At 55.8% G+C, this 12,990-nt stretch overlaps 1 protein-coding gene across 3 annotated transcripts; it reads left to right on the top strand.

Moving 5' to 3' along the window:
- The first annotated feature begins 2,421 nt into the window (after positions 1-2,421).
- LTK (leukocyte receptor tyrosine kinase) lies at positions 2,422-12,919 on the top strand. 3 transcript variants are annotated; one of them, XM_010369049.1, is made up of 20 exons: positions 2,422-2,642; positions 3,184-3,327; positions 3,426-3,597; positions 4,023-4,173; positions 4,326-4,472; positions 4,691-4,847; positions 4,924-5,106; positions 7,128-7,226; positions 8,011-8,163; positions 8,574-8,669; positions 8,941-9,136; positions 10,563-10,653; positions 10,790-10,854; positions 11,037-11,166; positions 11,260-11,357; positions 11,500-11,592; positions 11,691-11,792; positions 11,926-12,060; positions 12,134-12,224; positions 12,322-12,919. In XM_010369049.1, exons 1-20 carry the CDS (start codon positions 2,600-2,602, stop codon positions 12,568-12,570), a joined length of 2,595 nt encoding a protein of 864 aa, XP_010367351.1. In that variant the 5' UTR covers positions 2,422-2,599; the 3' UTR covers positions 12,571-12,919. The 3 variants fall into 3 exon arrangements, with proteins under 3 accessions (XP_010367351.1, XP_010367352.1, XP_010367353.1); XM_010369050.1 differs by lacking the exon at positions 4,924-5,106; XM_010369051.1 differs by lacking the exons at positions 4,924-5,106; positions 10,563-10,653 and having other exon boundaries at positions 9,057-9,136.
- Positions 12,920-12,990: the final 71 nt, after the last annotated feature.

Raw genomic sequence — 12,990 nt, 5'->3', positions numbered from 1 at the left:
ACTGCAGCCTCGACCTCCTGGGCTCAAGCCATTCTCCCACCTCTGCCTCCTGAGTACCACCATGCCTGGCTAATTTTTTGTATTTGTAGAGACAGGGTTTCACCATGTTGCCCAGGTTGGTCTTGAATTCCTGAGCTCAAGCAGTCCACCCACCTCGGACTCCCAAAGTGCTAAGATTACAGGCGTGAGCCACTACACCTGGCCTATTTTGGTAGTTTCTACATTGTTCTTTTGTCTGAATTCTAAAACTTAGGCTTTCTTAGACTGTCTTTTGCTGTGTGGAATTACTTACTGTGTTTGCAAGTAATCAGAGTGAGAACAGTATGCCAAGGCTTAGCCCTGTCAGTAGGTAGAGAGAACTCAGTCTTCATAAATGGAGCTGCTGAACACAGAATTATCCAATAGATTTTTTGGGTTTTTTTTTTTTTTTTTTTTTTTTGACACAGAGTCATGCTCTGTCATGCAGGCTGATATGCAGTGGGGTAATCTCAGCTCACCACAACCTCTGCCTCCCTAGTTCAAGCCACTCTCCTGCCTCAGCCTCCCAAGTAGCTGGGAATAAAGGCACGTGCCACCACGCCCGGATAATTTTTGTATTTTTAGTAGAGACGGGGTTTCGCCATGTTGGACAGGCTGGTCTTGAACTCCTGACCTCGTGATCCGCCCACCTCAGCCTCCAAAAGTGCTGGTATTACAGGCGTGAGCCACTGGCCCAGTGTTTATTTTTTTTATTTTTATTTATTTTTTTGAGACAGAGTCTCACTCTAGCCCAAGCCAGAGTGCAGTGGCATGATCTTGGCTCACTGCAACCTCTGTTTCCCGGGCTCAAGCAATTTTCATGCCTTAGCCTCTGAAGTAGCAGGGACTACAGATGCACACCACCACACGCAGCTAACTTTTTGTATTTTTATTAGAGGCAGGGTTTTGCCATGTTGCCTAGGGTGGTCTCGGACTCCTGAGCTCAGGCAGTACGTCTACCTTGGCCTCCCAAAGTGCTGGGATTACAAACGTGAGCCACGGCGCACGGCCCCAATAGGTTTTATTAAGCAACTACTGTATCAGCAAATACCAATGATTCTCAAACTTTGTGACAAAAATCACCTGGATGGTATTTTAAAACAGATGACTGGGCCCTACCACCAGAAGCTGCTGATTCAGTACGTCTGGGGTGAAACCCAAGAATCCGCATTTCTAACAAGTTCCCAGGTGATACTGATGCTGATGTTCAGAACCAACTACACAACCACAATTTGAAGAGCAGTGGCTTAAAGAGGCCTTGCAAGGTAAATTCTGTGATCTCATAGTGTGGTATCTAGTGTTAACTAGGGCATAGAGACCAGGAGTTTTTTTTGTTTTTTGTTTGCTTTTTTTGAGACAGAGTCTCACTCTGTCGCCCAGGCTGGAGTGCAATGCTCACTGCAACCTCTGCCTTTCGGGTTCAAGCAATTCTCTGCCTCAGCCTCCCAAGTAGCTGGGATTACAGGCGTGCACTACCACGCCTGGCTAATTTTGTATTTTTAGTAGAGATGGGGTTTTGCCATGTCTCGAACTTCTGACCTCAGGTGATCTGCCTGCCTCGGCCTCCCAAAGTGCTAGGATTATAGGCATGAGCCACTGCACCCGGCCCTCAAGTTAGGATTTTAAGCAAATGATCGAAGACTCAAGACACAAAACTACCTGAAGGGAGTGGCTCCCACATTTGTAGCGTACCTTGTAACTTACAGAGCAATTTCCCTTCATATGATTTTGCAGGTGGTGGGAAAACTCTCAGAGCAATTGTGGCCTGTGCTATATCACCCATTTACCAGAGGTGCTAGTACTAGTGCTAAAGATCAATCGATCGATCAATCAATCTATCTGTCTACCTACCTATCATCTATCATCCTTCAGTGCTATTAAAAGCACTCAGATCTTCTAACGTCTGGTCCAGTCTTTTACCCCATCACAGTGAGAAGCTGTGCACAGGGGTAACACGGGCAACGGAATTATATTAGGCAAACACAGAGATCCAAGTTTCTGAGGGTAGCAGGGAGGTTCAGCCTTGCAGTCACAAAGGCACCACTGAAAGGCACAAGTAATGGCAGGTGATGAGGCCTTACTTGGGGCAGTTTAGAGAGTACTTCCCACGTGTGGTGATGCGTGCCACACACCCACCACCACCACTACCACAAATGAAGTGCACACTCCGCTGCTCCTGTCCTCAGGAACCTGGAAGCCCCCACCTGGTGTCCGAGGTGTGGCTCCCGCTTTAAGAGTGGGGCACCTCCTCTCCGGCCTCAAACCTACCCCAGCTCCCAGCAGGCTGCGGCACATCTGATGGCTGGAGACTAGAGCCCCTGGGTGGGGACTCCTTAAGGCTCCTCCCGGAAGCGTAGGGACCTCGCTGCCCACACGCCCCTCCCTTTCCTCCTCTGGCGTCCTGGGGTCTGAGGTGGGCGTGGCCAGGCCGGCTTTAGGTCCGGGGAGTCTCTGGCCAGCCGCAGCACACCCCTGTAAGTGGCGGCCAGGGCTGCGGTGGCAAACTGAGCTGTCAACTTCAGGTTGACAGTGGTGTGGCCACGACCGCAAGGGCTGTTGTTGCCGGGTGGACCTAACAGGGATGGGCCGCTGGGGCCGGCTGCTGGTGTGGTTCGGAGCTGTGGGTAAGTGCTGGCTGGCGGTCAGGGGACTGTCCAGCCAAAGGCACCTTCCTAGGCTTGTGGGTGGCCGGTCGCAACAGGCCAGGTGTCAGTGGTTCCTCCAGAGGCCTCGAACTCTCACAACCACATTTCTCCGGTCTGTGCTTCTGGAGTGCGGGCGGAGAAGCGCCAAGTAGTGCGAATCCCAGAGTCTGGATCACGCAGCTTGGGAAGGAGGAACATTCTTTGGGGTCTCAGCACCGCCTTGGGGCGGGGCAACCAATCTAAGTCGAGGAAAGTATTGGAGAGGCTGCAGGACCAAATTCAGGGCGGCCCCTAAGTTATTCTCAGGGAAGGGCGGTCGAGGAGAGAAACTGGTAGAGCTATCAGCGAGCACCCTCGGGGCTTCTGCGACCGGAGTCAGGTAGTGGCTTCCAGGCCGAGAGGGGGGCTGGGCAGGGTGAGGGGTGTGGCCGCGACCGCAAAGCAGCTGTTGCGGGGTTCTTTCTTTTATTTCCTATTTCCACCCGCCTTAATGTCCTGCGCCTCTCCCAACACCTTTCAGGCGCCATTCTCTGCTCTAGCCCGGGGTCCCAGGAGCCTTTTCAGCCGTCCTCGCCCCTGCCGCTGGCAAGTCCCGGCCCCCGGGACCCGAAAGTCAGCGCCCCGCCTAGCATCTTGGAGCCAGTCTCCCAGCTGAATTCTCCGGGTGAGCTTTAGGCGCCTCCTTCCTCTTCCACTCACCATACTAGACCCCTCTGGCCAAGCCAGGGGCTCTACGACCCTTGCCTGACTCCTTGCTCTCAGGCACCGAGGGGTCCTGGCTGTTTTCCACCTGCGGGGCCAGCGGCCGGCATGGGCCCACACAGACACAATGTGATGGGGCGTACGCGGGGACCAGCGTGGTGGTGACTGTGGGGGCCGCCGGGCAGCTGAGAGGCGTGCAGCTGTGGCGCGTGCCAGGCCCTGGCCAGTATCTGTAAGTGCGGAGAGGGGGTAGGGTGAGCAGTGACCTGCTAGTTGGAGGTTTCACCGTCAGGGGAACGAAGGCCACTTGCGCACCGCCTTGTGTCTCGTAGTATTCCGCAGAGAAGTCCACTTTGAGTGCCCTTCAAGGTGGCAATAGTCGCCACCGAGTTAGCCCTGGCCCGGACCCTCTTACACCGAGCGGAAGGCCCCCAACCAGGGCGGAGCAAAGGGGTACTTGAGCCTCCCCACATTTCCACGAACCCTCCTGAAATAAGTGTAATATCTGAACTTTCGGTGTGCAAACCTGCCCTTCCCATCCCGTCAGAGTCGATTGCAGCCTCCAAGTCCCTCAGATAAAAAATAATTCTGGAGCCTCCTCTGTTGCCAACTTCTGTTAGCACCGAGGACCGGGGACTCACCGCCCTCTCCCCGCAGGATCTCAGCCTACGGAGCCGCGGGCGGCAAAGGCGCCAAGAACCACCTGTCGCGGGCGCATGGCGTCTTCGTCTCAGCAATCTTCTCCCTCGGTCTCGGGGAGTCGCTGTACATCCTGGTGGGGCAGCAGGGAGAGGACGCCTGTCCCGGAGTGAGCGCAGCCAGTGGGGACGGGGCGGCGCCGGCGCCGCGGGGCGAGGGCTGCCTGGGGGCCTGGGGAGCTTGCTTTCCTCGGTGCCGGGTCACCAGCACAGCGAGGGGAGGCTCCCGGGCCCCGCCGATTCCCGCCCCCGCTGCCCGCAGGGTAGCCTGGAGAGCCAGCTCGTCTGCCTCGGGGAGTCTCGAGCCGTTGAAGAGCACGCGGCGATGGATGGGAGCGAAGAGGTCCCAGGGTCGCGGCGCTGGGCGGGAGGTGGCGGGGGTGGCGGGGGCGCCACCTACGTTTTCCGGGTACGTGCTCCCTTCAGCGCTCAGTGTAGGGGTCCTAATCCTCTCCCCAGGGGCGCGCACGCACTCGCGCTCCGTCCGTCCGTTGGGGTCCCCCTATGCCTGGGCTGGGCTGGGGGCCCCTGCCCTTATCCGGGCCTCCGGGGCGGGAGCCCTCGCCCAGTGGCAGTGCCCCTGGACGGCTGGAGGGTGCGTCCTGGAACACGCCGCTGGCCCCACAGGTGCGCGCCGGAGAGCTGGAACCGCTGCTGGTGGCGGCCGGAGGCGGCGGTCGGGCCTACCTGAGGCCGCGGGACCGAGGCCTGACTCAGGCCGCCCCCGAGAAACTGGAGAACCGCTCGGAGGCGCCTGGAAGCGGCGGGAGAGGCGGGGCGGCAGGTGAGGGCGCGGGGCCGTGGGGAGAGACGGGCGTGCTCCCCGTGTGGCTGGCAACCTTCCTGCTGTCACTCTGCAGGTGGTGGGGGCGGCTGGACGTCGCGGGCTCCCTCTCCGCAGGCCGGCCGCTCACTGCAGGAGGGGGCCGAGGGCGGCCAGGGCTGCCCCGAAGCTTGGGCGACCCTTGGTTGGGCCGCGGCCGGCGGCTTCGGGGGCGGCGGCGGGGCCTGCACTGCGGGCGGAGGCGGCGGCGGCTATCGGGGTAGGTGCACCGTTGGAGAGGGCACCTGAGCAGGCCCGAGGGTGAGGTGATGTTAGAACCTCAGTACAGGCCGGAGCCCTCAGGAGGATAGGTGTGGGAGAGGCATTAAGCCCTTCTCAGCAGCTCCAGGCAAAGCAGGAGCTCTTAGAAAAGGAGGTCAAATACATTGCAAATCAGCATGCAGACAAGACTCCCTATATTTCCATTCAGTCCAGGATATTTCCCATCACAGCAGGTCCCTGCCTTGTTCTGTAGCAGTCGTCAGAATTTAGAGCTGGCCAAGTGAGCAAGCCGAGCAGGAGGGCAGGAAGGCAGGATTGGGTTAAGTCAGTGGTCCTCAGTGTGGTCCAGGAACCGGTAATATCCACACAACCTAAGTTGCTCCAAATGCAAATTATCGGCTGGGCCTGGTGGCTCACGCCTGTAATCCCAGCACTCTGGGAGGCCAAGGCAGGTGGATCACCTGAGGTCACCAGTTCGAGACAAGTCTGGCCAACCTGGTGAAACCCTGTCTCTACTAAAAATACAAAAATTAGCCCGGCATGGTGGCAGGAGCCTGTAATCCCAGCTACTCTGGAGGCTGAGGCAGGAGAATCACTTGAACCTGGGAGGCAGAAGTTACAGTGAGCTGAGAACTCCATTGCACTTCAGCCTGGGCAACAAGAGGGAAATTCTGTCTCAAAAATTAAAAAAAAAAAAAAAAATGCAAATTATCCTGGGAGTTGGGGGAAGGTTGGGGAGATGCTGGTCAAAAAAGTGCAAAATGGCAGTTAGATAGGAGGAATACCTTCCAGAATCTACTGTACTACACGGTGGCTGTAGTTAATGACGATGTATTCTTGAAAATTGCTAAGAGAGGCCGGGCGCGGTGGCTCACACCTGTAATCCCAACACTTTGGGAGGCGGAGGCGGGTGAATCTTTAGGTCAGGAGTTCGAGACCTGCCTGGCTGATATGGTGAAACCCCTGTCTATACTAAAAATACAAAAATTAGCCGAGCATGGTGGCGTATGCCTGTAGTCCCAGCTACTCGGGAGGCTGAGACAGGAAACTCGCTTGAGCCTGGGAGGTGGAAGTTGCAGTGAGCCAAGATTGCGCCACTGCGCTCCAGCCTGGGCGACAGAGCAAGACTCTGTCTCAAAAAAAAAAAAAAAAGGAAAAGAAAATTGGTAAGAGTAGATTATAGGTGATCTTACCACAGAAAATAAGTATGTGGGGTAGTGCATATATTGGTTTGAATAAGCCATTGCACAATGTTTACATATTTCAAAACATCATGTTGTATACAATAAATATATGAATTTTTTTTTGAGACGGTGGTACAGTCTTGGCTCACTGCAACCTCTGCCTCCTGAGTTCAAGCAATTCTCCTGCCTCAACCTCCTGAGTAGCTGGGATTACAGGCATGCACCACCATGCCCGGCTAATTTTTGTATTTTTAGTAGAGATGGGGTTTCACCATGTTGGTCAGGCTGGTCTTGGTCTCCTGACCTGATGATCCGCCCGCATCAGCCTCCTAAAGTGCTGGGATTACAGGTGTGAGCCACTGCACCTGGCCCTGAATTTTTATTTTTAATTAAAAGTTAATTTTTAAAAAGAAATGTGAATTCTCAGCCCTTCTCTAACATACTGAATCAGAAACTCTAGGGGACAGTCCCAGTCATCTATGTTTTGATCAGTCCTCAAGTCTGGAAATGACTAGTGTAAATGCCTTTGTGCCTGTCCGGGCTGTTCTGTTCATACATACGCACATCATCTATATTCCCACAGAAAGGGACTGTGAGGACATGGGACAGGAGGGGCTCAGGCAGGCAGGAGGCGTCACAGCCAGCCTGAGCTAGGCCTTCAGTCTCCAGCTGATTACCCCCTCCTCACCTCCTTCACTCCCACTTGTGAAGAGACAGCACTTGCATCATGATGCTGGAGAAGAGAAGGCCACACTGGGATTTCCACTGGGAGATTCCAGCTTCTCCCCCATCCCCCATTTTTGCAGTCAAACCCTCCATCACTCTCCACTTCCAGGGGGTGATGCTTCAGAGACTGACAACCTCTGGGCTGATGGAGAAGATGGAGTATCCTTCATACACCCCAGCAGCGAGCTCTATCTGCAGCCTCTGGCAGGTATTGGCCCCAACCCCGCCTCTCAGCCTGGCCTGGACGTCTTCCTCAATCCCTGAGCCCACTCCTGCACTGCACTGAAGAGCCACCTGCACCGTGAATAACCTTTCATAGCACAGGATTCTTGCATAGCACAGGGTCATTTGAAAAGTGGGCTGTCATCGCGCCATTGCACTCCAGCCTGGGCGACAAGAGCAAACCTCTGTCTTAAAAAAAAGTGGGCTGTCAGTTGTGCTGGATGCCCATGCAGGGCATGCTGCGTGCTTGTCAAGTACCCCCTTGCTATGAATTCACTTCAAATGCCTGGGAGTGTACAGGCTTGACAGAAGTGCCCCAGCTTCTCTCACCGCCCTTGTAAGCTTGGTGCTGCTCTTTGCTCTAAAGTCCTGGACAAGAATTAACCATGTGGCTGGAAAAGGCATGTATTTATTTATTTTTATTTTTGAGACAGAGTCTCACTCTATCAGCCAGGCTAGAGTGCAGTAGTGCGAGCTTGGGTCACTGCAACCTCCGCCTCCCAGGTTCAAGTGATTCTGCAGCCTCAGTCTCTGGAGTAGCTGGGATTGCAGGCATGCGCCACCACACCCGGCTAATTTTTGTATTTTTAGCAGAGGCGGGGTTGGCCAGGCTGGTCTTGAACTCCTGACCTCTGGTGATCCGCCCACCTTGGCCTCCCAAAATGCAGTGATTATAGGCGTGTGCCACCATACGCAGCCAAAGGCATGTATTTAATATATCCCAGCCCCAGCCCCACCACACCATACCATATCAGTTCTTTTACTCACAGTCACCGAGAACCACGGAGAGGTAGAAATCCGAAGGCACCTCAACTGCAGTCACTGCCCTTTGAAAGACTGCCAATGGCAGGCAGAGCTCCAGTTGGCTGAGTGCCTGTGCCCAGAAGGCATGGAGCTAGCTGTGGATAACGTCACCTGCATGGGTATGTCCTACCTTTGCCCAAGGTCTGGACACCTGGGGTCACAGACTGGGAGGAGCAGTAGGCCACTGGGAAAGACGGTATAGAGATTTGCTGCGTGCCAGGCCCTGTGGTGGGTGCTGGGCAGGGGATTGGAGATTCATGGGTGCACAGTGCCTTTCAGAGGCATGTCGTCCAGTGTGGGAGGCTGTTTAGATATAGCTATGTAAATGTATATCTCAAGTGAGATGGTTGTGGGAGGTATAAAGTTCCTTAGGGGTGTTCGAGAGGGAGAGGTTGCTTTTGCCCAGGGTAATGGGGGAAGGCTTCATGGAAAAATTAACACTCGAGCTGAGTCTTGAAGCGTGGGTAAAACTTGAGGGTAGAGGAACAGAGAAGACCTTCCCACTGGAGGTATCTCTCTTTCTCCCTAGACCTGCCCAACCCCCCAGGCCCTCTGGTTCTGATGGTGGCTGTGGTGGCAACCTCAACACTGAGCCTCTTTCTGGTGTGTGGGGTCCTGATTCTGGGTACGAAGCATCTACCAGGCACAGCTGATTCAAGGCTGCTCCTCTCCAATGAGCTGGGGTGGGCTTCTGTGGAGTCCCGGGGCTGACTTCAAGACCACTCACCGCAGCAGAGCGGTGGTAGACGCCTCTGGGACTCTAAGATAGGAAGGGGCTGGGGAGGCCTGGGGAAAACGTTTACCAGAATGAGCACCTGGAGGGGTGTCCTGGGCAGGTGGGGGAGAGAGACCTGATGGGCAGGCGGAGGGTGTGCCATTATTCTTCCCACCCCCAGTGAAGCAGAAGAAGTGGCAGGGCCTGCGGGAGACGAGGCTGCCGGGCCCTGAGCTTGAGCTGAGCAAGCTTCGAACCTCTGCCATCAGGACAGCCCCCAATCCCTATTATTGCCAGGTGGGGCTTGGCCCGGCCCAGTCCTGGCCTTTGCCCCCAGGTGTCACCGAGGTTTCCCCAGCCAATGTTACTCTGCTCAGGTGAGTCTTCTGCTTCCTCCTGAGAACCTGTGCAGTCTGAATCCCCACCTCTGATTCTCTCCCTGCTGTAGTGAATTAGAAATCCCAGAAAAAATCTGGCCCACATCCCTTGCGTATGCGAGAGGGAGGCCCTGAGAAGCTCCAGAAGGGCAAGGAACTTGCTCAAAGTCACCTCTCTGTCCCAGTTCTTAGAATATGATCTCGCAGCTGGGCGCGGTGGCTCACGCCTATAATCCCAGCACTTTGGGAGGTCGAGGCGGGCAGGTCACCTGAGGTCGGGGGTTTGAGACCAGCCTGACCAACATGGAGAAACCCCATCTCTACTAAAAATACAAAATTAGCTGGGCGGGGTGGTGCATGCCTGTAATCCCAGCTACGTGGGAGGCTGAGGCAAGAGAGTCGCCTCAACCCGGGAGGCGGAGGTTGTGGTGAGCCGTGGTGAGCCGAGATCGCGCCATTGCACTCCAGTCAGGGTGACAGAGTGAGACTCTGTCTCAGTAAAAAAAAATATGATCTCGCGCCTGTAATCTCAGCACTTTGGGAGGCCAAGGTGGGCGGATCACCTGAGGTCACGAGTTCGAGATCAGCCCGGCCAACATAGTGAAACCCTGTCTCTACTAAAAACACAAAAATTAGCCGGGTGTGGTGGCACGTGCCTGTAATCCCAGCTACTCGGGAGGCTGAGGCAGGAAGAATCACTTGAACCCAGGAGACAGAGGTTGTAGTGACCCGAGATTGCACCACTGCACTCTAGCCTGGGCGACAGAGCGAGACTTTGTCTAAAAAAAAAAAAAAAAAAAAAAAAAAAAAGAGGCCGGGTGCGGTGGCTCAAGCCTGTAATCCCAGCACTTTGGGAGGCCGAGACGGGCGGATCACGAGGTCAGGAGATCGAGACCATCCTGGCTAACACGGTGAAACCCCGTCTCTACTAAAAAATACAAAAAACTAGCCAGGCGATTTGGCGGGCGCCTGTAGTCCCAGCTACTCAGGAGGCTGAGGCAGGAGAATGGCGTAAACCCAGGAGGCGGAGCTTGCAGTGAGCTGAGATCCCGCCACTGCACTCCAGCCTGGGCGCGAGACTCCGTCTCAAAAAAAAAAAAAAAAAAAAAGAGAGAGAGAGAATATGACTCTTGGAGCCCAGGGATCGCCTCCCTCCCAGGGCGTCTGCAGGGACACCAGGGAAATCCTCATCATGCACTCCCACCTTGACTCTGACCCGCACCTGCCCTCTCTTTTGCCTTGGCTCTATGCCAGTCAGCATCACCCTTGCAGGGCTTCTACTTGGGGACATGCCATGGTATGGAGAGAGTCTATATAGGGTCAGCTGGGCATATGGCAGGGGCAGGGGAGGTAAAGGGGATACTAGACTCTCTAGGACTCTTCTCCAGGCCGCCTGCCCATTTCCTTCCAACCTGTCTTCCTGCAGAGCCCTGGGCCGTGGTGCCTTTGGGGAGGTGTATGAAGGACTGGTAATTGGCCTTCCTGGGGACTCCAGTCCCCTGCAGGTGGCTATCAAGGTGAGAGGAGTGGGACTTCTGGCTGGGGGTAGAAGAGCGGAACACCCTGAAGGGAAGGACAATGACTACAGCTAGGGTTAACCCCCCTCCCGATGTGTCCAGGGCAACTCAGAAACTGTGCCCCTTTCCTCCCCAGACCCTGCCAGAACTCTGCTCTCCTCAGGATGAGCTGGATTTCCTCATGGAGGCACTCATCATCAGGTGCATGTGGGACCAGGGGCAGGGCTGGAAGGCGGGAAGGGAAGGCTCAGGAACAGCTTCTCTTCACCCTGAGGCTGAGGTAGCAAGTCAGGGGACACAGAGGGCCTTTCCAGCTTTGTGGAGCCTAGAACATGGTTTCCATCTCCCTGCTGGTGACGGGGTATGTCCACCACCCCACTCAGCAAGTTTAGCCATCAGAACATTGTGCGGTGTGTGGGGCTCAGCCTCAGGGCCGCCCCTCGCCTCATTCTGCTGGAACTGATGTCTGGAGGGGACATGAAGAGTTTCCTGAGGCACAGTCGTCCACACCTGGTGAGACCCTTGTCTCAGCCCCCCAGGCCCCTCTAAAGACCCTGTCCATGTGTCTGAGACCTGCATGGACTGATGTCCCTCTGCCTGACCCAGGACCAGCCATCACCTCTGGTCATGCGGGACCTGCTGCAACTGGCCCAGGACATAGCCCAGGGCTGCCACTACCTGGAGGAAAATCACTTCATCCACAGGTTAGGAGCATTCCTGGCTCAGGGGACCCCCATCCCAACTCCCTCCCCAAGGAACAGCCCTTCCACACAGCTTTTAAGGAAATAGATCAGGAAGAGCAAGAACTTCTGAATTCTGGCAGTGATTTTTTTGCCTACTCTGTAGGGATATTGCTGCGCGGAACTGCCTGCTGAGCTGCACTGGGCCCAGCCGTGTGGCCAAGATTGGGGACTTCGGGATGGCACGAGATATCTACCGGTGTGGGATTTGGGGAGGTGGGAAGGCTCTTGCTCCAAGGGGGTTTTGCCTGCACCTTGGTGGTAAACAACTCATCATTCATCTCCTCCCTCCTATAGGGCCAGTTATTACCGCAGGGGGGACCGGGCCTTGCTCCCAGTCAAGTGGATGCCCCCAGAGGCCTTCCTGGAGGGCATCTTCACATCCAAGACAGATTCCTGGTGATAATACCCTTCCCCTTCCCCTTCTCCTATGTTCCCCTCCCCTGAGGCTAATCCTGTCCTTTCCAGCCACCTCATGTGAGGGGAGGCTGCACCTGACGGGTCTCACTTGGTTCCCCCACTTGTGATGCAGGTCTTTTGGGGTGCTTCTCTGGGAGATCTTCTCACTGGGCTACATGCCCTATCCTGGGCGCACCAACCAGGAGGTGCTGGACTTCGTCGTTGCAGGGGGCCGGATGGACCCTCCTAGGGGCTGCCCAGGGCCTGTGTGAGTTGAGTGCTGCCTGGGAAGGGAGGTCCTTCACAACCATGGGTGGGCATGAACTCCTGCCTCTCCCCAGGTACCGCATCATGACCCAGTGTTGGCAGCACGAGCCTGAGCTCCGCCCCAGCTTTGCCAGCATCTTGGAGCGTCTTCAGTACTGCACTCAGGTGTGCCCCTGACCTAATCTGACATCCTGGTCTTGTGGGTCAGGAGGCGGGGCCAGAAAACTCTATGCCCCCGTGCTCCCTGACTCTTTCATTACAGGACCCTGATGTGTTGAATTCACCCCTGCCAATGGAGCTGGGGCCCACCCCAGAGGAGGAAGGGGCTTCTGGGCTGGGGAACAGATCTTTGGCGTGCCTAAGACCCCCACAGCCCCAGGAACTGAGTCCAGGGAAGTTGAAAAGCTGGGGAGGTAGCCCTCTTGGCCCCTGGCTTTCCTCTGGCCTCAAGCCCCTCAAATCCAGGGGCCTCCAACCTCAGAACCTTTGGAATCCCACCTATCGCTCCTAAGCCCCAAGGAGCCCTGAGGTTGAGGACTGAGGCACTGAGGGTCCCTCCCTGTACTCCTCAGGCTCCTGGGTGGCCTGTTATGCCAGCGGCCCCTGTTCCCTGAAGTCTGTGCTGTGTGTCTGGGCCTCGGGGCTGGCCTGGCAGCACTGCACTTGCCATGCTGGAAACCAGCCCAGGCCTCCCAGGGAAAGGCCCAGCCACTTCCAGCTTTTGATCTTTGGGCCAGAGGCCACCTTACACACACCCCAAGTGTCCATGGGGAGCACTGGATTGCCCTCCTACTATGAGCATCCTTCATCTGGGCAGAACCCCACCCTGCAGATGCTTCTAATAAAAAGCGCTTCTCATCTTCCAGCCATCTGAGTGGATGCCAGGGATACAGGAAGACGGCACCAGAGAAGGGAGGGGCTGAGGGCTGAG

Source organism: Rhinopithecus roxellana, chromosome 17, assembly GCF_007565055.1.
Source record: "Rhinopithecus roxellana isolate Shanxi Qingling chromosome 17, ASM756505v1, whole genome shotgun sequence".
In the NCBI taxonomy this organism is placed as follows: domain Eukaryota; kingdom Metazoa; phylum Chordata; class Mammalia; order Primates; family Cercopithecidae; genus Rhinopithecus; species Rhinopithecus roxellana.
The sequence above is the reverse complement of the archived record's forward strand: the minus strand, read 5'-3'. Positions and strand labels throughout refer to the sequence as shown.

What these genes read in the sequence shown, in the direction of transcription:
- LTK (XM_010369049.1), top strand. Translation starts at nt 2,600, where the DNA reads ATGGGCCGCTGGGGCCGGCTGCTGGTGTGGTTCGGAGCTGTGG. An exon ending in GGATAACGTCACCTGCATGG is followed by an intron (nt 8,164 to 8,573) that starts GTATGTCCTACC and finishes CTTTCTCCCTAG; the next exon opens with ACCTGCCCAACCCCCCAGGC. An exon ending in AGGGGCTGCCCAGGGCCTGT is followed by an intron (nt 12,061 to 12,133) that starts GTGAGTTGAGTG and finishes GCCTCTCCCCAG; the next exon opens with GTACCGCATCATGACCCAGT.